Source organism: Pituophis catenifer, unplaced genomic scaffold (genome assembly GCF_029215685.1).
Source record: "Pituophis catenifer annectens isolate HBS135680 unplaced genomic scaffold, rPitCat1.0.hap2 SCAF_8, whole genome shotgun sequence".
NCBI classification, from domain to species: domain Eukaryota; kingdom Metazoa; phylum Chordata; class Lepidosauria; order Squamata; family Colubridae; genus Pituophis; species Pituophis catenifer.
Genome location: NW_027256888.1, coordinates 52,618,692 through 52,643,306, shown reverse-complemented (window position 1 = coordinate 52,643,306; position 24,615 = coordinate 52,618,692). Strand labels below are relative to the sequence as shown.

Genomic DNA, 24,615 nt, shown 5'->3' with positions numbered 1-24,615 from the left:
GGGAGAGGTCAAGAGCACAAGACGACACGACGCCGTCTGAGCAGCGCGCGGAGCCCGTCTCCCTCCGGGGCTTTTCCTTCGCCCGGCAGGAGAAGGCAGAAGCCGCTTCGGACGCTCAGCCCCGCCGGGACCGAAGAGGCGCCCCTTTAGCCAGGCGCGCCAGCCAAATTCCTCCAGGTCTTCCCTGAGCAGCCGGCGGCTTCAAGAGGCGTGAGGCGTGAGGCGAGGCAGGCGGGCCACGGGCTCGGGGGGCCGCCCGCTCCGCTCCGCAGAGGCGAAATGCCAACCTTCGGGTGGCAAAGGTGAGAGGCGCTCGCCCACCTTTGCTCGCCTTCGCGCGCGGAGCGGCGTGTCCCCCACAACGCGCCTCCCCCCCCCGCGCGCGCTCGCTCGCCCCCATGCAGACACGCGCACGGGGGGGCGAGCCGGAGCCGCCGAAGATGGCAATGTCTGTGATCCAAGCGTGCCGCAGTCTGGCTCTTTCAACATGGCTGCTTTCCTTTTGTTTCGTGCATCTGCTCTGCCTGGATTTCACCGTGGCCGAAAAAGAAGAATGGTACACGGCCTTCGTGAACATCACTTATCCAGATCCCGGGGGCGGCGGGGGGCAGCGAGCTGCGTAGCGAAAAAACGGAGTGTGGCCGCTACGGGGAACACTCGCCCAAAAACGAGGTCTGGGGGCAGGTGGTGATGACCTCGGCGACCGCTGACAGGCAAGCTTGCGACCCCAATGCTCGGTTCGCCGTGCCGGGTTCCGGCAAGCTCTGGATCGCCCTTGTCCCTAAAGGGAACTGTACTTACAAGGACAAGATTCGGCACGCCGCCTCCCAAAACGCCTCGGCCGTGGTCATCTACAACGTCGGCTCCAGCAATGCCAACGAGACGATTACGATGCCCCCCGCAGGTGAGTGGGAGGCACAACCTCCCCCCCTCCACACACACACACACACACACACACACACACACACACACACACACACACACACACACACACACACGTTCGTCTGCACGTCTCTGTTGGAGGATTTCACTTCTGGACTCGGTTAAGGCTGCCAAATAGCCAAGGAGGTTATTAATAGCCCAGGCTTAGCCCTGTGTAATATCCTGAGGTCTGGCTACGTGCCTGTCTTATTACAAGGCAAGATCTAATGACCCTCTTCCTTGTCTTCAGTGTTATCTTGAAAAGTGGAGCAGTGAAAGTGGGAGAAATTGACCAGGCAGGGTTGAATGACAGTAGATGCAAGGAGGTTTTTCAATGGACAAAAACCTATCAAGGGAGGGCAAGGTCAGGTGGGGCAAGGAAAGATGGGGGTTGCACAATAGGCTAGTCTAGTGTGTCCCACAAGATGCTAACACATAGCTAACCAAAGCTTGGTTTAACTGACTTTGCACAATGCAATGAAACATCAACGTTCATTCATAAATATTGGTGGGATAGCACAATATACTGAGTCACAAGATAGCCATACACGTTTTAGCTGAACACGTCAGACAAACCTTGTAAATGTCCTTGGTTTATGGCTCCCTAGCTTGTATGAAACCAGATAATGTATTTTAATCAATCACTGCTCATTAAACATTGGTAGGATGTGAACACAGCCTTTAAAAACTGTTAAAGACATCAGAAGCTCACCAGGAGTAGATTGAACAGGAAGTAGAAACAAGTAGGAGCTTTGATGGAATATCGTGCACTTTATAGTGGAGTAGAGGGAACATACATCAAGGTTAAGACAGAGTACCTATTGGAATAATGTTGGAAAAGCTGCAGTTTATCTTCACTGTTTTATGCCATTGTTTTCAACCTCCCCTTCAAACTTTGTCAATTGGTCTGTAAGCGGTAAGATGATCACTAGGATTATTGTGCTAAATTATTCTCTTTTTTTAGGTTGTTCATCTTCTAAAGTATTTCCCAGCAACACAGAGTTGTAAATCTCAGTTGCAGAAACCAATAAGGAGTAGCTGTGTTGACTGATACTGTGCTTTTTGATGCAACATGGAAAGTTTGAAAGTTCTGGGCCACTTCCTGAGTTCATGGGTTTGTGGTTTCTATGCTGAGTAGCAATAGTGTAAGCAGTTTTAGTGGCTTCTTTGGCTTCTGTTACTGTAGTTGAGAAGAAGCTGTGCTACGCCAGGAATGCAATTAGATTAATTACTGCTGCAAGATTTTACTTGGAAATTGCAATCTTAGTACAATTCCTGTGTTTCAGGGCTAGAATAATTTAATTTCATTCATAAACATACAGACACACATACAAAGTATATATTTCCCATCAAATATCTCCATATATAATGTAAGCCTTTGTGTTATTTATCCCTTACAACACAATATTGAAGTTATGTGATAATGCTTCTGGATATGGTCTAGTTTGCTGTAGTGTTAGAAAATGTTGTAAAATACCATAGTTACAATTTTAAAAGTTATGTAAGTCATAAAAGATCCATGCTATGTATTTACTTAAATACTGTTCTTAGGACAAACTGGAGCTTACATGTATACACAGATAACACCTGTGACTGCTTCTTCATGGACACTGTCCTAGTGAGCCAAGGACATTTTGCTTTTTTATAATTTCAAAAATAACTTTCTATTCACAGTTATATGCCATTTTAAGATATTTCTGTATCCTATTTTCTTGCCAAACCCTTTTCATATTTGTTTGCAAAATAAGAGTAAATATGAAGTTTATTCAACGGTGAAATAAAAAAGGTACTCAGTAAAATAGCCTTCCATAGTGTTGCAGTTATTCTTCAAATCGGAGAAATCTATTAGACAAAATTACATTTTTTCTTTTAAAACAGAAGCACTACATATATAGATCTCATTGGATTTATTTCTAGTTAAATGACTTCAAAGGCAGGTAATAAAGTTTCCTGCATTACAATAATTACTGTACAGGCAACATGAAGGTATTTTATTGATTCAGTCTCCTGTTTTCCTTAGAAACTAAACTTGTGTTTTAGATAAGGAAATTGGGAACTACAGTATTTTTTAAAAAAACAAAATGTGTCACTTTTATGCTTTCTAAGCATTACTAAAACGTTATAATAGCAATATATTTTTATATTACTAATTTCAGTAAATCTAATATAACAAATGACAGAATGCTACATCACTCCTTTATGTTCATCTCTACTATTTGCACTTTGATTTTTTTAACAAGGACTATGACCAATTTTTAGACACTAAAAGCTGGTTCAGTTCATTGGTTTTAGATTGTAAATAAAATACTTTGACAGATAAATAGGAAACCATGTGCGCTGAGAATATTTAACAAAAATGTAGGTTTAAAAGTTAGAATGATATCCTTTTCCATATAATTTCATATAGCTTGCATTGTAAAAAATATTTTACCATTTCTCTTTATAGTGAGCTGCCATGAACTGCCATTCATAATTCACAGCTTTTGAATGCTTTTTTAAAGTTAATCTGTCTTAATTTTATGGACATATGCAAATATGTTTAGTAGTTCTGTGCTTTAAAAAAAGGATAATTATTTCAGTGACCTTCACTGTAATCCTGTAGTACAGATGATATTACATTCATATTGTATATTTTGAAACAATAGACAAGTCAGTATTATTACTTAGAATCTAAAAGAGCACAAGTAGAATTCTGCAAGTATAAATTCTGTATTCCGTAACTCCTCCTGTCTGTTCCTGAAAGGCTTTCACAGGATCCAGTCCAGTCTAAAGAGCTACAGTAGCTGGAAAGGAATTTGAAGTTGTAAACATCCCAAGTAGCAGGAATTATGACAAGTATTCCAGCATTACTCTTGAATATACAAAAATGATCATCTTCACCGACTTGTGAATTTATTCATGGCTAAAAGAAGACTTTATGTTATTGGCAGGATCAGTCACCAATACAACAATTGCACAAGCTGGGAAAACTACATTAATCTATGAAAATTCAAATACATTATAGCAGTGTTCCTTTGAACTCAATTTGTTACATGATACTGTTTAAAGAATAAGGCAAAATGTCAATCCTGGACAAATTAAAGACGTTACAACAGAATATCAGTGTGCTTATTATGTGCAAGATGCTTAACCTGCAAGGATGTGATGGAGAAAACTAGATAAGTATCAGGCTTGAGACACTTAAACTTATCTCACTTTACTGCAGTCCTAGTGAAATTTGCTACCTTAAATGCTGTTGCCTATAAGAGGAAAGCTGCCACTGATAATCAAAGTGCATTCCTAGAGAAATTAGTTTCAGATCAAGGGAGGGAGAGAGAGAGAGGGAGGGGGGAGGGAGAGTGGGAGAGAGAAAGAGAAAGAGGGAGAGACACTTTCTAGGCAAAGGCTCGGTTGTCCTTCCTTGCTAAACCATGCTATAGATTGTTAGTGATGTCTGATTCTAGGCATTGTGATTTGCTAGCAACAGCTTATGGTTAACTTTCCTGTATGAGTCAGGCAATTATGGTTTATACAATAAGTATGGATAATACAAAAGCTAAATGTAGTGGGAAAGCCACATTTTGAAGTTCCTTGTCAGTTTCATCTTGATGGTAAATTTTCTTTTAGTCTTGAAGCAAAGCTGATTCTCATTATGCCTATTTTATTGTACCCATGTCCTAATTCCTGCCTTTTTAAAATAGAACTTATATCAGTGTCATTTGAATTGCTTTCAAAAAACACAGACAGCATTTTGTACCATTCCTAGTAGTGTCTGTTTTTGGCATTTCTGATTACACCAATTCTCATAGCTACTAGCGCTGACATAATATATTGCAGACTTATTCTCATATGGAAAGCATTACAGTGGAATGTTCTTCCACATTTTCCCCATTTCTGCCAATGACTCCCCAGATAAAAACAATAATGCCGTCTCTGAAAATGTCTAGTTGTGTTGTGCAGCATATTTGTGTATGGGAAAAGAAAACTTTATGTTCACAGGGTTGAATACTTTAGCCAGTTAACTTTGAATAGTAGAGCAGACAAATGCATAATGCCAAATAAAATAAAATAAAAATCTTAAACCTTTCATATGGATAATGCTATATTTGTTAATCTTTTTACAGATCACTTCTTATAATAGCCCTGAAGTTAGTTATTAGCTGTTAAAATTTGTGAATTATCCAGCTTCATCATCTTACAGGATTCCATATCATCTTGATATGGAAGGATTTGTTAGCGTCAGTGAACTGGAAGTCAAGCTGCCAGAAGCTTCCAGTAGTGCTATTTTTCCTGGCAAGGGAAAGGTGAAGCTAAAACAATCCACAATAAAGGTGCAAAATGTTATTTTAAGAAAACCAGAGAAATCACGGGGCAATTTACAGCTATGATAAGAGTATTTGAATAATCATGGAAGAAATCTAAGAGAAGCAAATGGAATTGAAAGAAGAAGGAAACTCTTTACAAACGAGGTGGGAAAAAAACAAACATTTGCAAAGAAAGAGTATACACTTAAAAGTGAGATAGTGTAAATAATAGACCAACTGCCAAATAGAAAAGCACCTGGTGCAACTGAAATGCCCAAAAAACTGATTAAAGCTGCAGGAGAAATGCAGATCTGAGTCAGCAGTATGGTATAAGACTGTATGGTCCAAACATTGGAAATGATTAGGGAGTAGAGTTAAATGCAAGAAGGCTGATACTAGAGATTGTAATTGACTAAACTATTCTACTGATGTCTCATGCAAGCAAGCTTTTGATTCAGATAAATTTGAGCCATTCATGGGAAGAAACATTCCAAATGTACAGTCTGCTTTCAAAAAAAGTAGAGAGGTGTGGTCAGATAGTTAATGTAAGATGGAAGAAATGAAGAAAACAAAACAAAAAACATTTTGTACCTTTATTTTTAATTGAAATAAAGGTACAAATAAAATAAAAGCTTTTGATTGTATAGATTATGCCATAATGTAGATTATCTATGACACTTATAAAATGCCAAAACACAGCTGTAGTTTTCCGGAGAATCTTTACAATGAAGAATTCACCAAGAGCCTTGGTGGCACAGCAGACTAAATCACTGTTAAGTAATACCAGCTGCCTGCAATTACTGCAAGTTCAAATCTCACCAGGCTCAAGGTTGACTCAGCCTTCCATCCTTTTGAGGTAGGTAAAATGAGGACCTGGATTGTGGGGGCAATAAGCTGACTTTGTATAAAAAAAACACAGTTTGGGAGGGCCCGAAAGCCCTACTAAGCAGGTATATACAAAAGTATGAAGGCTATTGCTTAACGCATTGTAAGCCGCTCTGAGACTCCAGAAAAGGGCGGCATATAAATCAAACCAATAAATAAATAAAGAATTCCTTTATGAGCTAAAATTAGAGAAAGGGAGTAAAATAAGACTGCCTGTTTCCTGTTTTATATGCCCCATATATCATAAGAATGATAGAATTGGAAGAGCCAGAATTAAAATACAGAGCCAGATCACTAACAGTGTGCTAGTGTTAAATATTAGGGAGATGCTAGATTGAGTGGGGTGACGGCTAATAATGAATGACTACAATTCTGCTGCTTATAAATTTGGCTGCATTCTCAGTTAAAAGAAATATACCACTTATGTCAGCAATAGGACTGGGATTGCCGTTGCTAAGCAATGCAGTCTTAAAGCAAAGCGTCACATAACTATTGCTTTGCTGATGACAATCCTGGCAGTCCCAGTTGCTGTCATAATCCAAAATTGTGTGAGTGGGAAGCGGTGGGAATCCTAGGTGATGAGTGTGGTGGTGCAGCATGGGTGCTATGGAGGAGTGTGTGCTGCAGGGGAAGATCCAGGGTGCAGGAGGCATTTGAGTTGAGGGAAACAAGGGAAGGCTTGGGAAGTCTGGCATAAGATATGCAGGAGGGCAGGAAGGCCAGGAAAGTAGCGTGGTGTGAGCACAGGGTTGGTTGAGGGGTGGATGTTGTAATGTGAGTGCAGGAAGGCCAGGGGATGGATGGCAGGGCAAGATGAATAGCACAGGAAGTGAAGGAGACTTACCACAGCAACTTGCAAGCTTTCCTGCTAGTTTCCCCATTAGCTGGCAGAGAAGGTGGCAAACAGCGACTGAGGGAAGCTGCAACCATTGTAAGTGCCAAATTGTGATCCCTTGATTGCAGGGGTACTGCAATGACCAGAACTTGAGGACTGGTCATAAATATTACTCATTCAGCACCCACACAACTTTGATTACTGAGGACACCAAGGGAAGAAGTACAAAGCATAACAGATGGGTAACGTAGACCTTCTACTATATGAAAGACAGCTGTTAATTTTTTTTTCTGAGATCTCATACAGGTAGTCCTTACAACAGTTAGTAACCATTCAAAGTTACAACTGCACTGAAAAAAGTGATTTATGACCATTTTTCACACTTGGCAACTGTTGCAGCATCCCCATAGTCATGTGATCAAAATTCAGATGTTTGGCAACAGACTCATACTTTGCATTGTCCTGGGATCATGTGATCCCCTTTGCGACCTTCTGACAAGCAACTGTCAATGGGAAAGCCAGATTCACTTAACAACCCTGTAACTATCTTAACAACTGCAGTGATTCAATTAACAACTGTGTTAAGAAAGGTTGTAAAATGAGGCAAAATTTACTTAACAACTGTTTTGCTTAGCAACACAAATTTTGGGCTCAATTGTGGTTGTTGAGGACTACCTATAAATAAAGATATTTTATTTTTTATGTCAGTTCATCTAGTGTGTGCTTTCTTGTTTGCAACACTGACAACATTTTGCTTCTGGTATATGTTCAGGTGTTGTTTTTGCCTAGCTTACAACCATAAACTTTGTCTTATAATGTTTCTCAATGTATTCAGAAATATTTAGACAAATATTTCCTAGTAATATCTGAAGTTGTATCTGAAGTCCTTAGACTATTCTAGCTAGTAGACTTACAATATTTGCATAGTTTAGTTGTGTTTCATTCTGTAAACTGTAGTTGACTGAATTTGTTCAATACATGCAGCCAAAATCAAAGCACTTTATGACTCTGCATACTGTGTAAAACAGACCATTCTAAAAGTTCTAGATTTATGTAAACAAAATGTCTTAATTATTAACAGTTTCTAAAATAGACAAATGATCTGATGTTAATTTTTCCATATTGTTTGCCTGCAGCTTGAAAAGGGAGGTTGAGTTGCTTCAGAGAATTGTTTATGCCATTCATCTCTTTTTTTTATTCTTAGCTCTTCTGAGCTGTTTTTGCAAAACTGTAGTGAATGAATTTGTCTTTGCAAGGGGACTGTACTTTCTTATGATTTACGAGCTGACTGCTCCAATTCTCCCAACTATTGCACAATTGAACTGGATTTTTATCAGCTAGATAAAAGAGTTCCTCAGCTAGAGTTCCTCAACTCTGGACACTTGAAGATGTGTGGATTCAACTTCCAGAATTCCCCAGCCAGCCACGAATTCTGGGAGTTGAAGTCCACACATCTTCATGTTGCCAAGCTTGAGAAACATTGAGAGTTAAGTTGTATTGTCATCTCTATGCCTTTTGCAAGGTTAACTCTATTCATTGCAGTCTTTCATTTCATTTCATTTCAGAAAGTTATTTCTGTAAAATTCCAAGCACCACTGCTAAGGTGTTAGTCTTTTTTTAATTGGCCAACAGACAGTATCCAGTCTGTTCAAGTGAGCAACAACAAATGACTCAATAGTTTCTCAGGATCCTGACAATTATTGCCTGTGTCATAAACAGCATTCCTATTTGGGATGAAACGGTGGCCTTCTTGGGCTGAACACTCATAGCTGTGCTTAAAGTTCTTTTAGGCAGCTTGTAAACATTGTTGTCATTTTTACCTATAGGACAAAGAAATGAACTTTCCTCTGCTAATTGTTTATACTGTACATATAGAAATTGGAGTTCAGGGCAACATTTCAAACTATTCTGCAATATTATGAAAGATTTAAGTTACAGAGAACCATGCAATTTTCTTTACCTAAAGAAACTATAGGTTTAAAGCCTGTCTTGTAATGCCATGGTATGGGGAGGTCTAGACCAGGGGTAGCCAACCCACAACCCATGGATGCATGCAGCTCTGGATAGCTAGTAATGCAGCCCCACAACATCTTAAACTTTTTACATTATTTACACATTATTTACACATGATTATGATAAGGATTTGCTACCGTATTGTCCTCATTTCTTGTCTCTCTCCGCCACTCTGCCCACTCACTAGCCAATGATTTATCCATAATGATCTATCCATGGAATCAGCTGATTCACCATGAATTCTAGCAGTGTTTTTTGGCATCAGGAAAACTCAATGTAGAGGTTTGAAAGAAGACGAAGAGGCAATACCTGTAAAAGCACTGAGAGAGACTAAGAGATGGGGTCCTTTGATAACAGCTTTTATTCTGGGATCTATGACCAGGTTAGGGGAAAAAAAAACATCTAACATGGAGGTATTTGATACTTCAAAAGCACACACATACACACATTCTTCACTCATAGTGACCCAGACAAGCCAAAAGGTTAGACATAACTGGTCTAAAGGATACAATTTGAAAATTGGATAACAATATTGAAATTGTTCTCCAACAAGAACTACGGTAAATCAGGTCTCCTGATTGTCTCTGGATGCAACCTAGCACCTTAGTAACCTAGCACAATTACATATGGTACTGTAATGATCTTTTCTTATCTCTTGTTCCTCCAGGAATAAGTAAAGTAATGATGAGATAAGGAAGACCTTCCTAAACCAATTCTTTGAAATTACAGTATCATAATAATTTCATTCCTGCTGCTGTTAATCTGAAACTTTGGAAGATTTATGGTGGTATCAACACTAGTCAGCCACCTTAGAGTAAAGTGAAATGAGGTTGATTTATTGGTGGTCTTCTTGCATGAAACTGGCCATTATTGTACATTAAGCCATAACCTGCTATTATTTTATGTATAGTGCATAAAATTCACAAAAACAATATATAAAATGTGTATCAAAATATAAAACACTAGATCAGTGAATTATTTTAAAAACACACAGTATGAATGATGAATAAAATTATGAATAAAATTAAATTATGAGCAGTTACTGGACTGGCTAAACCTGTGGCCAAATATCTAGATCATTTAGCCATTGGACAGCAGTGGCCTTGAGATGATGTAGTTCATTTAGGAATCCAGGGAACCTTCTGAGGAGACATTCTGTCACAATACAATGTAAAGTTTGTTGAACATTTCCACAGTCACAGTTGGGATTATCAACCAGCCTCCATTTATATTTCCAATATTGGCACCTGCCATGGTTAGTTCAGATATGGTTGAGCACAGTTTTTCCTTGAGAAATCAAAGCCAAAGGGATGTTATACTGGATCAGACACTAAATTAAACAGATCTGGACTGGTGCCACTGCTATCTCAATGTCAAGGTCTTCTCTGACTAATTGCTGTCCATGTTTCCACAGCGGATTCTGAGATTTAAGTCTGGATATTTGATTATGACAGCCTTTGTGTATAGACTAGCCCCCTTGTGGTATTCCTGAGCAAAGTGACTTTGTTACGGGGAGATACACACACACACACACACACACACAGAATGAGAGAGAGAGAGAGAGAGAGAGAGAGAGAGAGAGAGAGAATGAGAATCAGGAAAAGCATATATTTCAGCCAGATCTATAGCTAAAATGGATACACGAGAAAAGCAGTGTGCCTCAGTGGTGAAATCTAAAATTTGTTATACCGGTTCTGTAGGCGTGGCTTGGTGGTGGTGGAGGGTAATGTGACTGGGTGGGCATGGCCAATTTTTTTTTTTTTACTTTTAAAAGCATTTTTTCTACAATCTCTTCAGCGAAGAGGTTGTAAAAAAATGCTTTCAAAAGGCTCTGACGATCCCAGCTGAGTTGCCTGATTGGCAGAGGCTTTTTTAAAAACTCAGCTTGGATCATCAGAGGCATTTAAAAGAAAAAAAGTTTTTTTTTTCTTTTAAAAGCCTTTGACAATCCCAGCTGAGCTGCGCGATCATCAGAGGCTTTCCCCCCTACTTTTAAAAGCATTTTTTCCGCCGAAGAGGTTGTAGAAAAAATGCTTTTAAAAGTAAAAAAAAAAGCCTCTGATGATTGTGCAGCTCAGCTGGGCATGGGGTGGGGCAGAGATTTTTGCTACCGGTTCTCTGAACCACCCGCCTCTATCGCTACCAGATCGGGTGATCCGGTCCGAACCGGGAGCATTTCACCTCTGGTGTGCCTACATTAGCAGTGTTGAAATGTGTGAGACAATTGTAAAAATAAAGAGGTGAAAATAATGGAAACATATTGAAGTGAAAAAGAAGAGGTTACTCACTGAAAGAAGTACATTCTTGATCTTTTCCTTATCTTAGATCCATTCAGTTAAATTTTCTAGGCTCATTGAAGTATTTGTTTCACTGTCATTGAATGGAGAATAATCCCTCTAAAGTTTTCGGTTGCTTGCACGTTCCCTTTCTTTGTGGTTGGAGAAGACTTTCTGGTATCTAGTTTCTCATCTTCTTTCTTCTTCTCAGTAGATAGCTTTGAATTGTCTGGCACAGAAGATTTTTTTTATATTGCATTCTGTATGGCAAATAATACATTCTTGCTGGTAACTAAGAAAAACCATTTTTCAGTAAAGAGAAAAAGTTCTACTTGGCAGAAAGAATAACAGTGCCACTCCTAAAATTATTATTCTGCTACTTCTCTTCTCTTCTCTTCTCTTCTCTTCTCTTCTCTTCTCTTCTCTTCTCTTCTCTTCTCTTCTCTTCTCTTCTCTTCTCTTCCCTCCCCTCCCCTCCCCTCCCCTCCCCTCCCCTCCCCTCCCCCCTCTTTTTCTCTTAGGTTGAATACACAACCCCAATGGTTAACTGTATTAGTAAGTAGAGGGAAATACATACTTTTCTGTATCCCTTACACCAATGTATATTTCATCTAATATATACAGGAATAAACTAATATTTTTAGCATTAAAAATTGGCAGGGAATTTTATTTTTCTTTTGAATGTAAGACCTGACTAAAATTTTGTTGAACATAGCATAATTAAGGGATACTACTTCTACATACCACACTTTCAAAGCAGTAAACACAGTTTGTATTAGTGATGCACTAAGGTGTCTGGAATTACTTAGGGTTGATATTTTTAAATTGTTACCTAAAAATAAAAAATAAAAGGTTCATACTTCGTTAGGCTGCTTCACTTGACATGAACTTAAACATTGTAAGCACACTGATGCCATTTCAGCACTTCCCAAAGAGATTGGTGTCATTGGGACTACAGTGTAGACTTGTTCTGGTCAATAAATACCTCTTTGCTGGTGCAGAGTTTAAGGGAGGTGACCTGGAAAAAAATATGCCAGCACCATTATTTAGGCAAAGGGGCCTGAAAAATTCTTTAAGTTGGGAAACGAGATAATATTTGGATGTGACTTAAACAAATGCCTTCCTAATTCATGAGTGGTAAGAGGGAAAAGGATGTGCAGCACAATCAGATTTGCAGGATTCTGTTCGTATAGTCTACCTCAGTAAAGTTTAATTTTGGTCTTCCTCTAGAGTTGAATATTTTGATCTGGTTTATCTAGAGGGACAGATACTATTTACTACATTTCTCCAAGTGGGAAAAAAACTAGCTGGAGGAGGAATATAATTACGATTCAGCTTCTGCTGTTAGTTTACCTAGAATAACTTATATTACTCCATGATCTGGAAATAAGATAGGAAATATTGGCACTGTCTTTTCCAGAATTCTCAGCTCACATAACAAATTTTGAGGGGAAAAAACCCTGCATATAAGTAGATACGATTTGTTCATTTTATTTATCACAGGAATTTTTAATATCTTGCTGCACTGAATGTACATAATTAATTCAATAAAAGAAAAGGTTAATGACTAGCACATAATCATCCAATGATTATCATGACTGTTGGCAATCTGAATCTGGTTTTAGGATGATAGTGATTGTGCAGATTTATCAACTTGTCATAATTTGATTTGATTTTGATTTTTCACATTTGTGTAGGTATATATGGGTTATGGTTTTATGAGATGGGTGAGTCAATTCACTGTAACATATTCAAGAAACATTGGCTAAAAAATAATGGGTATGTGTACGATATACAAACCTAGTCATTTAAACCACTATACATATAATCTATATTTCTCTTTGCCTCTAATGTGTTTTACGTGTGTAGCATTCCTGAATTTGTACATTTAGTAGAAGTATAGACTCACAGAATGACAGGGTGGCTAGTATTTCCAGAATCTGGAAAACCAAACTGTCTTTGCATTACTTGGTGAGGCTCACTAAATTGAAACTCTGCTTTGCCAGATGTTTTCTTAAACTCTCCTTAAAAACCAAGATAGAGGAAATTCTTGGATTTTCAAGCTCTAATAAAAGAGTATTTTTAAAGATTATGCTTTCATGGGAGAAGAATGAAATGTATTAAAGCCCACAAAAATACTAAGTAAAGTTAAAAATATTCAGGGGTAGAGGTTTAATCCCAATGCCATTCATTTTGTGGTAGAGTTTTTCAGCCCACATAATGTATAATACATTATAATTGCAGACAATATTATCCATCTCCTTCCTTGTGTCTCATTTTGCTTGTAAACAATTTTATACTGTATGAAAATATGAACATACGTAGCATTTTGGAGAACTTATTAAATGCAGTTATCTATACAGTATTAGCAAATCTTGTTACGTTCTCCCTTTGATTATATGGAGCCACATATTTCTTGAGGGTAAAGCAGCTGAAAGTTTTTTGTAGCCATTTCAGTCTATTATTTGTTTAGCACAATGCTGTCATTCCTATGTAGCAGCAGCATTCAAGTAGTTTAACTAGATGTTTGAAAAAGTAACTAGAACTGAATTCTAGTTTTCTTCAATTAGAAAAAATATGTGTTCTCATCTGTGCTATGGTCTTCTACATGCAAACTGCATTGTATAACACTGTATAGTATAACCAACTTCATCCATAAGGTGCCTGGAATGGACCAAGTTCATGGGTGCATATATCCTAAGAGGTTGGTGGTGGTTGCAAAGCAAATGTGATCTGATCAGGACAATGGACTAATATTAATGTTCTGCACTATCAGATCACAGATTAGTCATTATGAAATGAATACTAGATTCAGAGTGTGGTTTCATATGAGTCAGATCATGCTATCTAGGCCAAGTCTATGGTTGCCATGGCAGTCATGAATTTCAACACCTACCTGTATTCAATGATAATAATTGAAGTCTCCTGAATATGCATAATGAAGATTTTTTTTTTATCATTAGCCCAGCAGTGAGGTCAAGAAGTCTAGGAAGGGATGTCCCTGGATAGTTGGGAGATGGTATGTAGCAAACCTTCCAAGTTGTCCCCAGCATCACTGGCACAGTGGTTATAATCCAGTATTGTAGGCAAACTCTGTCCATAGCTTGGAGTTTGATCCTGATTGGCTCAAGGTTGACTTAGCCTTCCATCCTTCCGAGGTCGGTAAAATGGGGACATAGATTGTTGGGGGCAATATGGTAACATTGTAAACAGCCCAGGAGTGCTGTAAAGCACTATTGAGGCAGTATATAAATCTAAGTGCTATTGCTAAGTGCTATTGGTGTATCACATGAATTCCAATTAGCAGATTTTGGACAGAGGAATCCCTCCATCCTTGGTCTAGATAACTATTGGTGAAACATGCAACATTTACTTCAGTGGTGGGATTCAAAATGTTTTACTACTGGTTCTGTGGGCGTGGCATGGCTTGGTGGACGTGGCAGGGGAAGGATACTATAAAATCTCCATTCCCTCCCCACTCCAGGGGAAGGTTACTGCAAAATCCCCATTTCCTCCCGATCAGCTGGGCCTCAGGAGGCAGAGAATAAATAGGAGTGGGGCCAGTCAGAGGTGGTATTTACCAGTTCTCTGAACTACTCAAAATTTCCACTACGGTTCTCCAGAACTGGTCAGAACCTGCTGAATACCACTTCTGATCTATTTGCTCTTCCACATTTAGATTGTACAGGAGCAACAAATTATTACAGATGAGCCTAGCATTCAATAGTTCCAGTATGAATTTAAGGTCTCCAATGATCCAGCATATAGCACCTTAGATTGGGACCAGTAGAAAAGACCAAATCTCCCAAACTATTCTTTACAAAAAAAATGTCCTCACCTCCTGTAAATTCCTTCTATTACTCTCATTGTCCTTTTATTCTGCAGACCTCCAAAAGCCCTAGCAACTCTACCCCTCACCTACTATCTGCCTACATTTGCAAAAGTCTTATAAATGTAACTCACCAGTCCGCCTGCTGTCTAGGCAGGACTATTCCAACAAAATAGACTGAGTCAGCATTTGTCAGTTTAAATGTTTTCACTAAGGCTGTCTCTCCTCATTAACCTTTTATTCCTCCCTAAATCTGTTCTCCTGTCAGTCTTTTTCTTCCTCATTCCACCAAAGATAAGGCAGCCTTTTTTTGATTGTCCTGTCCAGCTTTACTTACAGAAGTGTTTTCTGTGTTGTTCTTCAAAATTTCGGTCATTTTGCTGCCTGTCATCAGTAGTTCTAAAACCCATATTCTACCACCAGCTATGTACTCTGCTGCCATGATAGTAGAAAAATACCGTGTTTCCCCAAAAATAAGACCCTGTCTATATATTTTTGAACCCTGAAATAAGCACTTGGCCTTATTGCCATGTGCTCAAAAGCCCAATTGGACTTATTATCAGGGGATGTCTTATTTTGGGGGAACAGGGTAATAACATAATCTTAGCCTCAGAAAAATTACTGAACCTTTTAAAAATGATTCTACAATACTATTTTCACCAACAGAGATATTATGGTGGAGAACAATAACTAATAAAGGGCATCCTAATGTAATATGAACAATGACTCCTATTGTAGCAGTCTTCACTAGACTAATGTCCTCCAGATGTGTTGGGCTTCAATTCCCACTTCCCCAGGTAGTATTACTAAAAATGTTGATCTTGATTGCTAAAGGAGTTGGTTCAACACCTATTGATGGTGCTAGGTTGGAAAAGGCTATGTTATGATGTTAGACTGTTGGTTCTAATGTTCTTAGTCTATAGTTGCTGTCAAGCTGATTCTATGATATAGATTTATTGATTTAGGTTGTAAAAACAACCTAAAGATTTAGTTAATTGTTGCAATGTTTTATTGTAAATCAAAGTCACTGTGGAATTGACCAACTGGATGTTGTGGGCTGAGAGAGAGTCACAGGCCCAAAATCATCTAGCTGGCTTTCATGCCTAAGGGGGGACTAGAACTCACAGTCTCCTGATTTCAAGCCTGATGCCTTAACTACTAGACTAAAGAACCATACTCAGTAGTGATAGGACTATATTTTAATGTTGAACATTGTGTTAAAACCAGGGGTGATTAAATTTAAACATTTAAACACTTCTACAAATATTTTTTCTTCCATAATGGAGTTCCATGACAAATCTTGTTATATACAATGCACTAAGCATGATTTTTTAAAATAGAAGTAACAGTGAACATGTAGTTGATTAAAAGCAGATACATGAATGGGATCACAAAGAAACAAAGAGCCTTTGTTTGCAAAAGCCCCCCAAAAGGACTGAGTAATCAATTACAAGGAATGGGTCTAATCAAGTGTTCATTTGACTTCATTTTCTCCCTTTCTTGCTGCCTGTCTACCATGCCTGTGAGCTAGACTAAAAGAATTTCAAATGCCTTCTCCACATTCCAATACCTTTTGCATGGTCATGCTAAACAAAGACAGTATTCAGTCTGGTCAAGGTGCTTTCCTTCTTTTTCATTTCATATTGTAAATTATTTGGCTCCTGAAGTTCACAATGCATTCATTGATTTATTGCAGTGTGATATTTAAAAAGTTCATTAATTTGTGTAATAGTATCTCTTGATAATGGAATATTATACATATCCCAGTGCTTTTGTATCACTTCAAAGTATTTGCTACTGCTCTATTAGCAAAAGTTGTTACTAAGAAAAGAACATTGTAGACCTTATCATGTATCTCACAACTACAAGCCAATTGTATCTCACAAATACAAGCCAATTAACACAGTATCGCCTAGGCCTGTACAGCATTTCAGATTCAATTTCTAAATGGTCACTTGAAGGAATATAAACACAGCACATTGAAGCAGCCAATTAGACCTTAGCTACAGTAGTTCCACACTGGAATTTTATAGAAAAAAAATTCAAAATCACTGTTGCTTAATCTTCAACCAGACTAACCTAAATAGTCAAATTGGTACTCAAGGTTAGACGCAAATAGCCAAAATATTGGCTGGTGGTCAGCAGTGTCTAAAAAGCACACATTGAAAGCCAACATGTTTAGATCCTGGGTACTTTTATAAGACTACTAAACCTCTTCTACTAATTCTGATACTGTATAATGTTTCAGATGTTGGGCTGACACTAGGGAGACTCAAGTTCTAATCTATTGTCAGCCATAGGAGTTTCTAGGAGACTTCAAAGGTAAGTCTACCTCACAGGATAGCTGTTGGGTGTATAAATAGGAGAGAGTGAATGCATACCCTGCCTTAAACTCTTGACCAAAAGGCAGGACATAAATCTTAACAAATTGTTTAGATCTGCATATGCACACTAATCAAATATTACAATGTTTATATTAAAATATTATAAGGAAAAAGTCTAATTAAAAGAGATATATATTTGCCATGTTTGTGAATCCTACTGATTGCAAAGAAGAACCAATTGTCTTTTAATACCGTCCTTTCATAACCTAATGTAGTGTCTTTTAATCTGATGCTCTACAGATATGTTGGCAGGCTTTTCCCAGAGTGGAAATTCCATAAGTTACAACACATAGAGAGCACATTGGGCCAAAAAAGACTGATTTAACATAAATGTAAACATTTCATGATTACTAACATCCCAGTTTTTTAAAAAAATAAGATTTTACTATAAATATTCAGCAGAAACATATCTGCTTTCCATAACTCAAAATTGAATATTAGTTTCTGTTCTGCTATCCCTGTTAGTATTAAGATTAAATATAATGAGACAATAGCTAATATAGAGCAATTGCTCCTTGATGAAGTTGATTCATATTAGCTGTCTCATGAACTGTAATTGTATACTTTATTTCCTATGACTTAGGGTTAGTTACAAGATTATAATAGAGCCACTGCATTTTCATGTTATGCATGGCCACAAGTATGTTAAGAGTATAGCCTCTGTTGAGCAGCAATCCAATGCTCAAATTCTACAATGAATTATTATTCTTTAATTACATTCCTCTATGCTTCTAAAAATAAATCACATTTTAAAAATGGAAATCAACCATTAAAAATACTCCTTTAGTTTCTTCTCGCTGACATCCCAATGAATAGCTGGGAAGGGAAATTCTCTCAGATCCAAGTCCTTGCTGCTTCACAAGATTCCATAACTGTAGTTTCCTAATCTTTCCCAGGCTTGTAGAAAGAAGTTGGCAGTAGCAGCTAAAGATAGTGTAAGAAAATCTGCTTAATAAAAATATTGAATGCCATATATTAAGGGAGGTGAATCAATAGTCTGATTTAGTATAAGACCCCCTCCAAATTTATTTTTTTCCTGACTTTTGAGATAATGTGAGGTAGTATGGATAGGGCTGCTGAGATTTTACTCTACTCTACTCTACTCTGAATATTTTTTGTTGCATATTCTCTCAGGATTAGTGATCCACGTAACTCTTGCTGACATTTTGGCATAATCTGATTTTAAAGAACTAGAGACTTGAGGCATTTGTCTTGAAAGAAGAGCTTATGTAATGGTGAACAACCCTTCCTCTTGCTGGTCACTTAACTTGCCTCCTCAGATTTGCATCCAGACACTTACATTGTATGGTGAGCAAAGTGGCTTCCTCAAATGCTCAATTTTATGTGAAATTTCTATCTATTTCAATTTTCTGTCTAGCTAACTTATTTACATCCTTTGACATTCTGCAGGAATTGCTCCAATGTCCTTTCAACCATGTATTAATAGCCCCTAGTATCATATTTTGTTTCCACTTGTTAAGGGGTTCTGTTCATCAGTGATCATTCTTAGCTGTTGTTCAGTCATAGAATTTTATGTGCAGTACATTTCCTATTGAAAGGGCTGCTTGAACAGTACCTTTCCATTTTGCTTGTAGAATACAAGTTTAGAATATGTTGGACACAACCTAATTTGTGGGACAGAATCCATAGAGAGTAGTATATTGTGATAACACTACCACTGAGATGATTTAGACAGTTATTGTCTAAAAATTGTGTATTATTTTGCTGAGAACCCTAATTTATCTTTTGGGGAAAATATTTCTGTTTGACTTTGAATCAATCAGCTATTATGTTTCAGCAACAGTTCTTTGTAATGTGTGTTAAATCAGTCAAAAATTGTTATCCATTAAGTATTAGAAAACCAAACATAAGTGGTTTTGTACCAAATTAAAAAAAAAAAATCTGTTCAGAATATCTAGATACTGATATCTAGAAAACTGCCCCTGCAGTTTTCTTAACAAAGTTTTGCCATCAACTCCTTTTTAGGACTGAGAAAAAGTGACTGGCCAAATGTCACCCAAATGGTTTTGAACCTAAGGTGGGACTAGATCTCCTGGTTTCTAGCCTGATGCCTTAACCAATATACCAACTGGCTGTCAAATCAGACTACGATCTGTCTAACTCTAATCCATCACTGTCATACTCTCTAGGGCATCATGCAAAATATCAGGAATCAAAGCTTTTGATACAAATATTCCTGTACCACTGAGCTACGCCTCTCCATTGCTCCTAGACTTCCCTACTATGACTTGGCAGTAAATCAAAACCTCATGATGCTTCAGGGATTAATTTATTATTTTAGCTAGACTTGTTGAAGCCTCGTGGTCTCATAGGCTTGGCTTTGTTAAAATCTTTACTGTAGACAAAAATGAAGCCATACATAATAGCTCATTGCCTGTGAGTCTATGGGAAAGTTACAAGTGTCAGTCAGGGTGTGGTCTTCTCATTGGCAGATCCTTGATTAGGCTATTGTTTTCTGCTTGATTGTCTGGTGATAATCCCTGCTCAATATTGGAAGGGCAGGATACTCTATAAAAACAGGAAGCAAACCCACACTTACTAGCACTGATGTTACCTAGTTGGATAATAAAACATCTGCAAACAATCAAGCTCAGAGAGCACAAAGGATTCTATAGTTCTACACCCTCTACCTCCCAATAAAAGTAACAGTCATACTGTATTTGTAAGATTGTCTTTCCATTCATTCTGCTGGAAGATTAATTTGCCATCTAAGACATTTTTATGCAGGACTCATATTTTTTCTTCTTGCACTCATTCTGATATCCCTCTAGTTTTCCTTGTGTATCCTTTTTCCTGCAAATCTAATTTAGATTTAAAGTTAGAAAAGGTGCTCTCAGATTCCTGATTGTTTTTGTTACCATAGAACCGTGATGGCGAACCTATGGCATGGGTGCCACAGGTGGCACGCGGAGCCATATTGGTGGGCACCAATATGTGTTGCCCTAGCTCAGTTCCAGCGTGCATGTACGCACCAGCCAATTGATTTTCAGGCCTTCCGGTCCCACGGGAAGTCGGGAAACTGGCTGTTTCTGGCCTCCGGAAGCTCTCCGGGGGGATGGGGAAGGCTGTTTTTGCCCTCCCCAGGCTCCTAGAAAGCCTCTGGAGCCTGGGGAGGGGGAAAAGTGGGCCTACCGTGCCCGCTGTGCCATTGTGTGCCAAAAGCAGTGGGAAGTGTGGGGAGGTCACGTGCGCGTGCACGGGAGGGTGGGGTGCATTGAATTATGGATGTGGGCACACGCACCCACAACCCCCCATGCTCCCCCCGCTTTTGGCACGTGACGGCAAAAAGGTTAGCCATCACTGGCATAGAATAATACTAATCTCTTCTTACAATACCAAATAGTTGTTATCACTTTCTGTAAATAATTCTATATTTTTACATTTTTATTTCAAATTAACACATGAACAACAGATTTAAAACATTTTATAAGCCTTTTTTCCAGAGGTTACTCTCATTCATGTGTTGAATGGCACAGTAACTTTTTCTGTATTTCTACCCATCCACATCCATTCATGTCATATAATAAAATCATTACATCCTCTGGATTACAGTATATTACATAATTGTTGCTAAAATTCATCTCTGGTTCTTCTGTTATTACCGTTTATTGGAATATAGCATGCAGCTGTAGCCAGTTCATGAGTTTCTAATTTGATATGTAGCACAATAATTGAGATACCAGTAAAGTGTCTTTTTAAACATGTAACTTAGCCTTTTTCTTGGTGTCTTCGTCCATAAGATCTGATAATCTCCTTGGCAATACATCCTTCCCCTTTCTCTTGAATTGACAAACAAGCATTTATTTTTATTTCTTTCATTAGTAAAACATGCTCTTCAGCATTTATTCTTCTTTCTAAATTACAATTTTCCATATGCCATTTCTGTTACTAGATGGACTTATAAATCTTGGTTTTTGCTGCATATTGGGCTTGTTCTGTCAAGACTTTTGCATAACTCTTTTTTAATAATAATAATAAAAAGTTGTAGACTATCCTTACACAAACCCATCCGTATGCAGCTTTTCCTTCTAACAGTAAGGAAAATAACATAAGTTTGGACACATTTGTCTAGTATGCTGGTTTAGTTTTTCCCCAGGAATGTTAACACTGTTTTACACAAGCTGCAAATTCTAATCTAACAACTGTTTTACAAGCTAAAATACTGTTCTTCATGTCACAGGATGTAAGTAGAAGATGGAAGAGTGTAGCTCTCTTCTAGCAAAATTAATATTTCATTATTTCATTATTTCTCATGATGCCTAGACATGGGTGGCATTGCATGAGAATGAGGGATAGATTTATTTATTTAGAGTAAGAGCTTGAGAATACATGCTACCAAATGTAGACTATGAGAGAGAGTTACTACGTAGCCAACTGCAACTTGGATAGAAGCATTAGAAAAGCTTGTGTAGGAGAATAGGACAATTTAGGAAAACTGCATTCCAGGTATGTGAGGAAATTTTTAAAAAATGTTATAGTATTGTTGTGATGCAAACTTCACTGTAGAAACCTAGCAGCCTTCTTACTCAAGAATGGATATTTCAAATACAATGATTGTATCAACCTTAATATCTTGGGCCTGTCAGGTGACATAATATTTATGTATCTTCTTCATAAGTACCATTACTCAAATTTTGCAGCAAAATGGAAGGAATGAAATATTTTGTAAGTATATGATTGGGTAAGATAATGAACAACATGCACCAAAATGCTTTCCTTTGTTTACTCTCATTAAAGATGTCATTTGAAATTAAACATATTGTGCTACAGCAAATCTTTGTTACAATTAACTGTTCAAGCAAAAACCAAACAAGTTTAATAATTTCATTAGTGTCATGAACATAGTCTCCTATAAATTAAAACTGACAAGTTATATTAGCAATCTACAGATTTCAGGAAATTGCTACTATTTGATCAGCTGATTGTTTTCCTAGGTTACAGTGATTTGAATTTTCTACAACATAGTCTGTTCAAATAATACATTTTTAAAGGAAATGGCGAAACATGATTTTTATGGCTTTAATATCCATAACGTCACCAAAATGAACCTATATGGGATGGGGAGTGGGGTGGGCAAGAGGAAACAAAAGATAATATTTATGTGATGACATCATCATTGAAATGCTGTAACGTATTTGTTTCAAATCTCATAGCACTACATATAGGTTTCTAGATGCTCATATGTGACATTTCCTACATCAAGTTCATTGCCATTTTAGAAGAATCATTTAAGTGCTACTTTTTAAATAATGGTTAAGTGTTATTATCAGTCCTTGAATTACAGTAGAGGAGCAGCAGTTGCCTGAAGTAGTCAGGGAAAACAAATGTTTGTACTTTAAAGGTGCCAGTGCTACACTGAGATTTTCTCGGTATTAAAAAAACCCTATTTTATGAGACCAAAATGGACTGGAAATACAGGAAGAAATTAACAATGTGATACAATCTCCTGTGTTTCCGTAGTTAACATTGCACTGAACCTTTCTTTGGTGTAGGAGAATGTTACCTACATGTATATATATACTGGTACATACACACACACACATATACACATTTTCCAACTTTGGCAACTTACAAATATGTGAACTTTAGCTCCCAGCAATTTCAATAATAGTCATGCCAGTTGTGAAATTCTGAAACTAGAAGTCCATGCATCAGAAAGGGCGTCCATGCAGCAACATGGACAGTTTTGAAGGCCTGCCTAGGGTGGTACAGGTAACACCACTGACTACCGATCTGCTCTGGGTACAATTCAAAGTATTGGTTATCACCCTTAAAACCTCCTGTGGCATGGGTCTAGGATATCTACGAAACTATCCTTCCCCAATCAGATTGGCCCACTCCAGGCATGCTGGCAGAAAGGGCCTACTGCAGATTCCATCAGCCAAGAAATTTTGCCTGGTGGCTCCAAGAGAAAAGACTTTTCTGCATTGTCTCCTGCCCTATGGGCTTGTCGTCTGGAAAGCATTAAGATACTGGGCTTGTCGTCTGGAAAGCTGGCAGCCTAGGTTCAAACAATTCAAACAAACTAAAAATCCTAGAGCAGTGATGGCTAACCTTTTTGTCATCGCGTGCCAAAAATGGGGGGAGCGCAGGGGTGTCACACATGCATGTGTCCACACCCATAATTCAGAGCACGCCACCCAACTGTGCATGTGCGTGCAACCCCCCGCACTCTCCCTGCTATTGGCACGTGATGGCACAGTGGGACCGGAAGACCTGTTTTTCGCCTCCCCAGGCTCCAGAGCCTTTCTAGGAGCCTGGGGAGGGCAAAAATAGCCTTTCCCAACCCCCCCAGAGGCCCTCTGGAGGCCGGAAATGTGTCCACAGATATGGCTCCGTGTGCCACCTGTGGCACGCGTGCCATTGGTTTGCCATCACAGCCCTAGAGTGTTGTTACCTTCCCACTGGTGGTACTTATTTATCTACTTGCATTTGTATGCTTTCAAACTGCTAGGTTGGCAGTTTTAGCGCCATGTAAAGGGATGAGCTCCCATCCTTGCCCAGCACCTGCCAAATGCGAGTAGATAAGTAAGTACCACTGATGGGAAGGTAACAGCGCTCTATGACATCATTCTGGCCACATGATAGGAAATGTCTTTGGACAGCGCTGGCTCAATGGCCTTGAAATGTAGAGGAGCACTGCCCCTTAGATTCAGCAACACAGAGATTCCTTTTTTTACCTGCCCTTTGGAATATCTTGCCACAGGAGGCAAGATCTACCCCCTCTTCAGGAAATATCCTAAAACCTGGCTATGCTGGTTTGCTTGGAGACCTAAAAGAGAAGCTGTAGACTGCAGGTGGTTGGTACAGCAATAGAGAAAGCACCACCATCTTTCTGCTCCAAACCCAAGGTTTTTAGTTTGTTTGAATTTTTTGTATTTTAATCTGTTTTTATATTTATAATTGTCCTTGCATATTTTATCACATTGTCAGGTGCTCAGTGGTGCCTCAAACTGCAAATAGAATTAAATAATAATCATATTCTACCTAGCATTTCTGAAAAAGCAGTGAAGCCAGCACTCGTATTGACTGTCTCAATCCTTCTGCTTTCAATAATTGGATAACTGCAGCCAGCCATTATTCCCTCTAAATCTGGAGAGCATCATGTTAAATGGTACCAGCTCACAAAGGAAAAGGAAGAACAAGAGTCTGTTTTAAATTATTTGCA

General features: G+C 38.4%; 1 protein-coding gene across 1 annotated transcript in view; it reads left to right on the top strand.

The window, feature by feature from the left end:
- The first annotated feature begins 425 nt into the window (after positions 1 to 425).
- Positions 426 to 24,615, top strand: part of RNF150 (ring finger protein 150) — a 75,381-nt gene continuing 51,191 nt past the window's right edge. The window contains 2 exon segments of the mRNA XM_070948322.1: positions 426 to 601; positions 603 to 904. Of these exon segments, the coding sequence (XP_070804423.1) occupies positions 441 to 601; positions 603 to 904 (463 nt within the window). The 5' untranslated portion in view covers positions 426 to 440.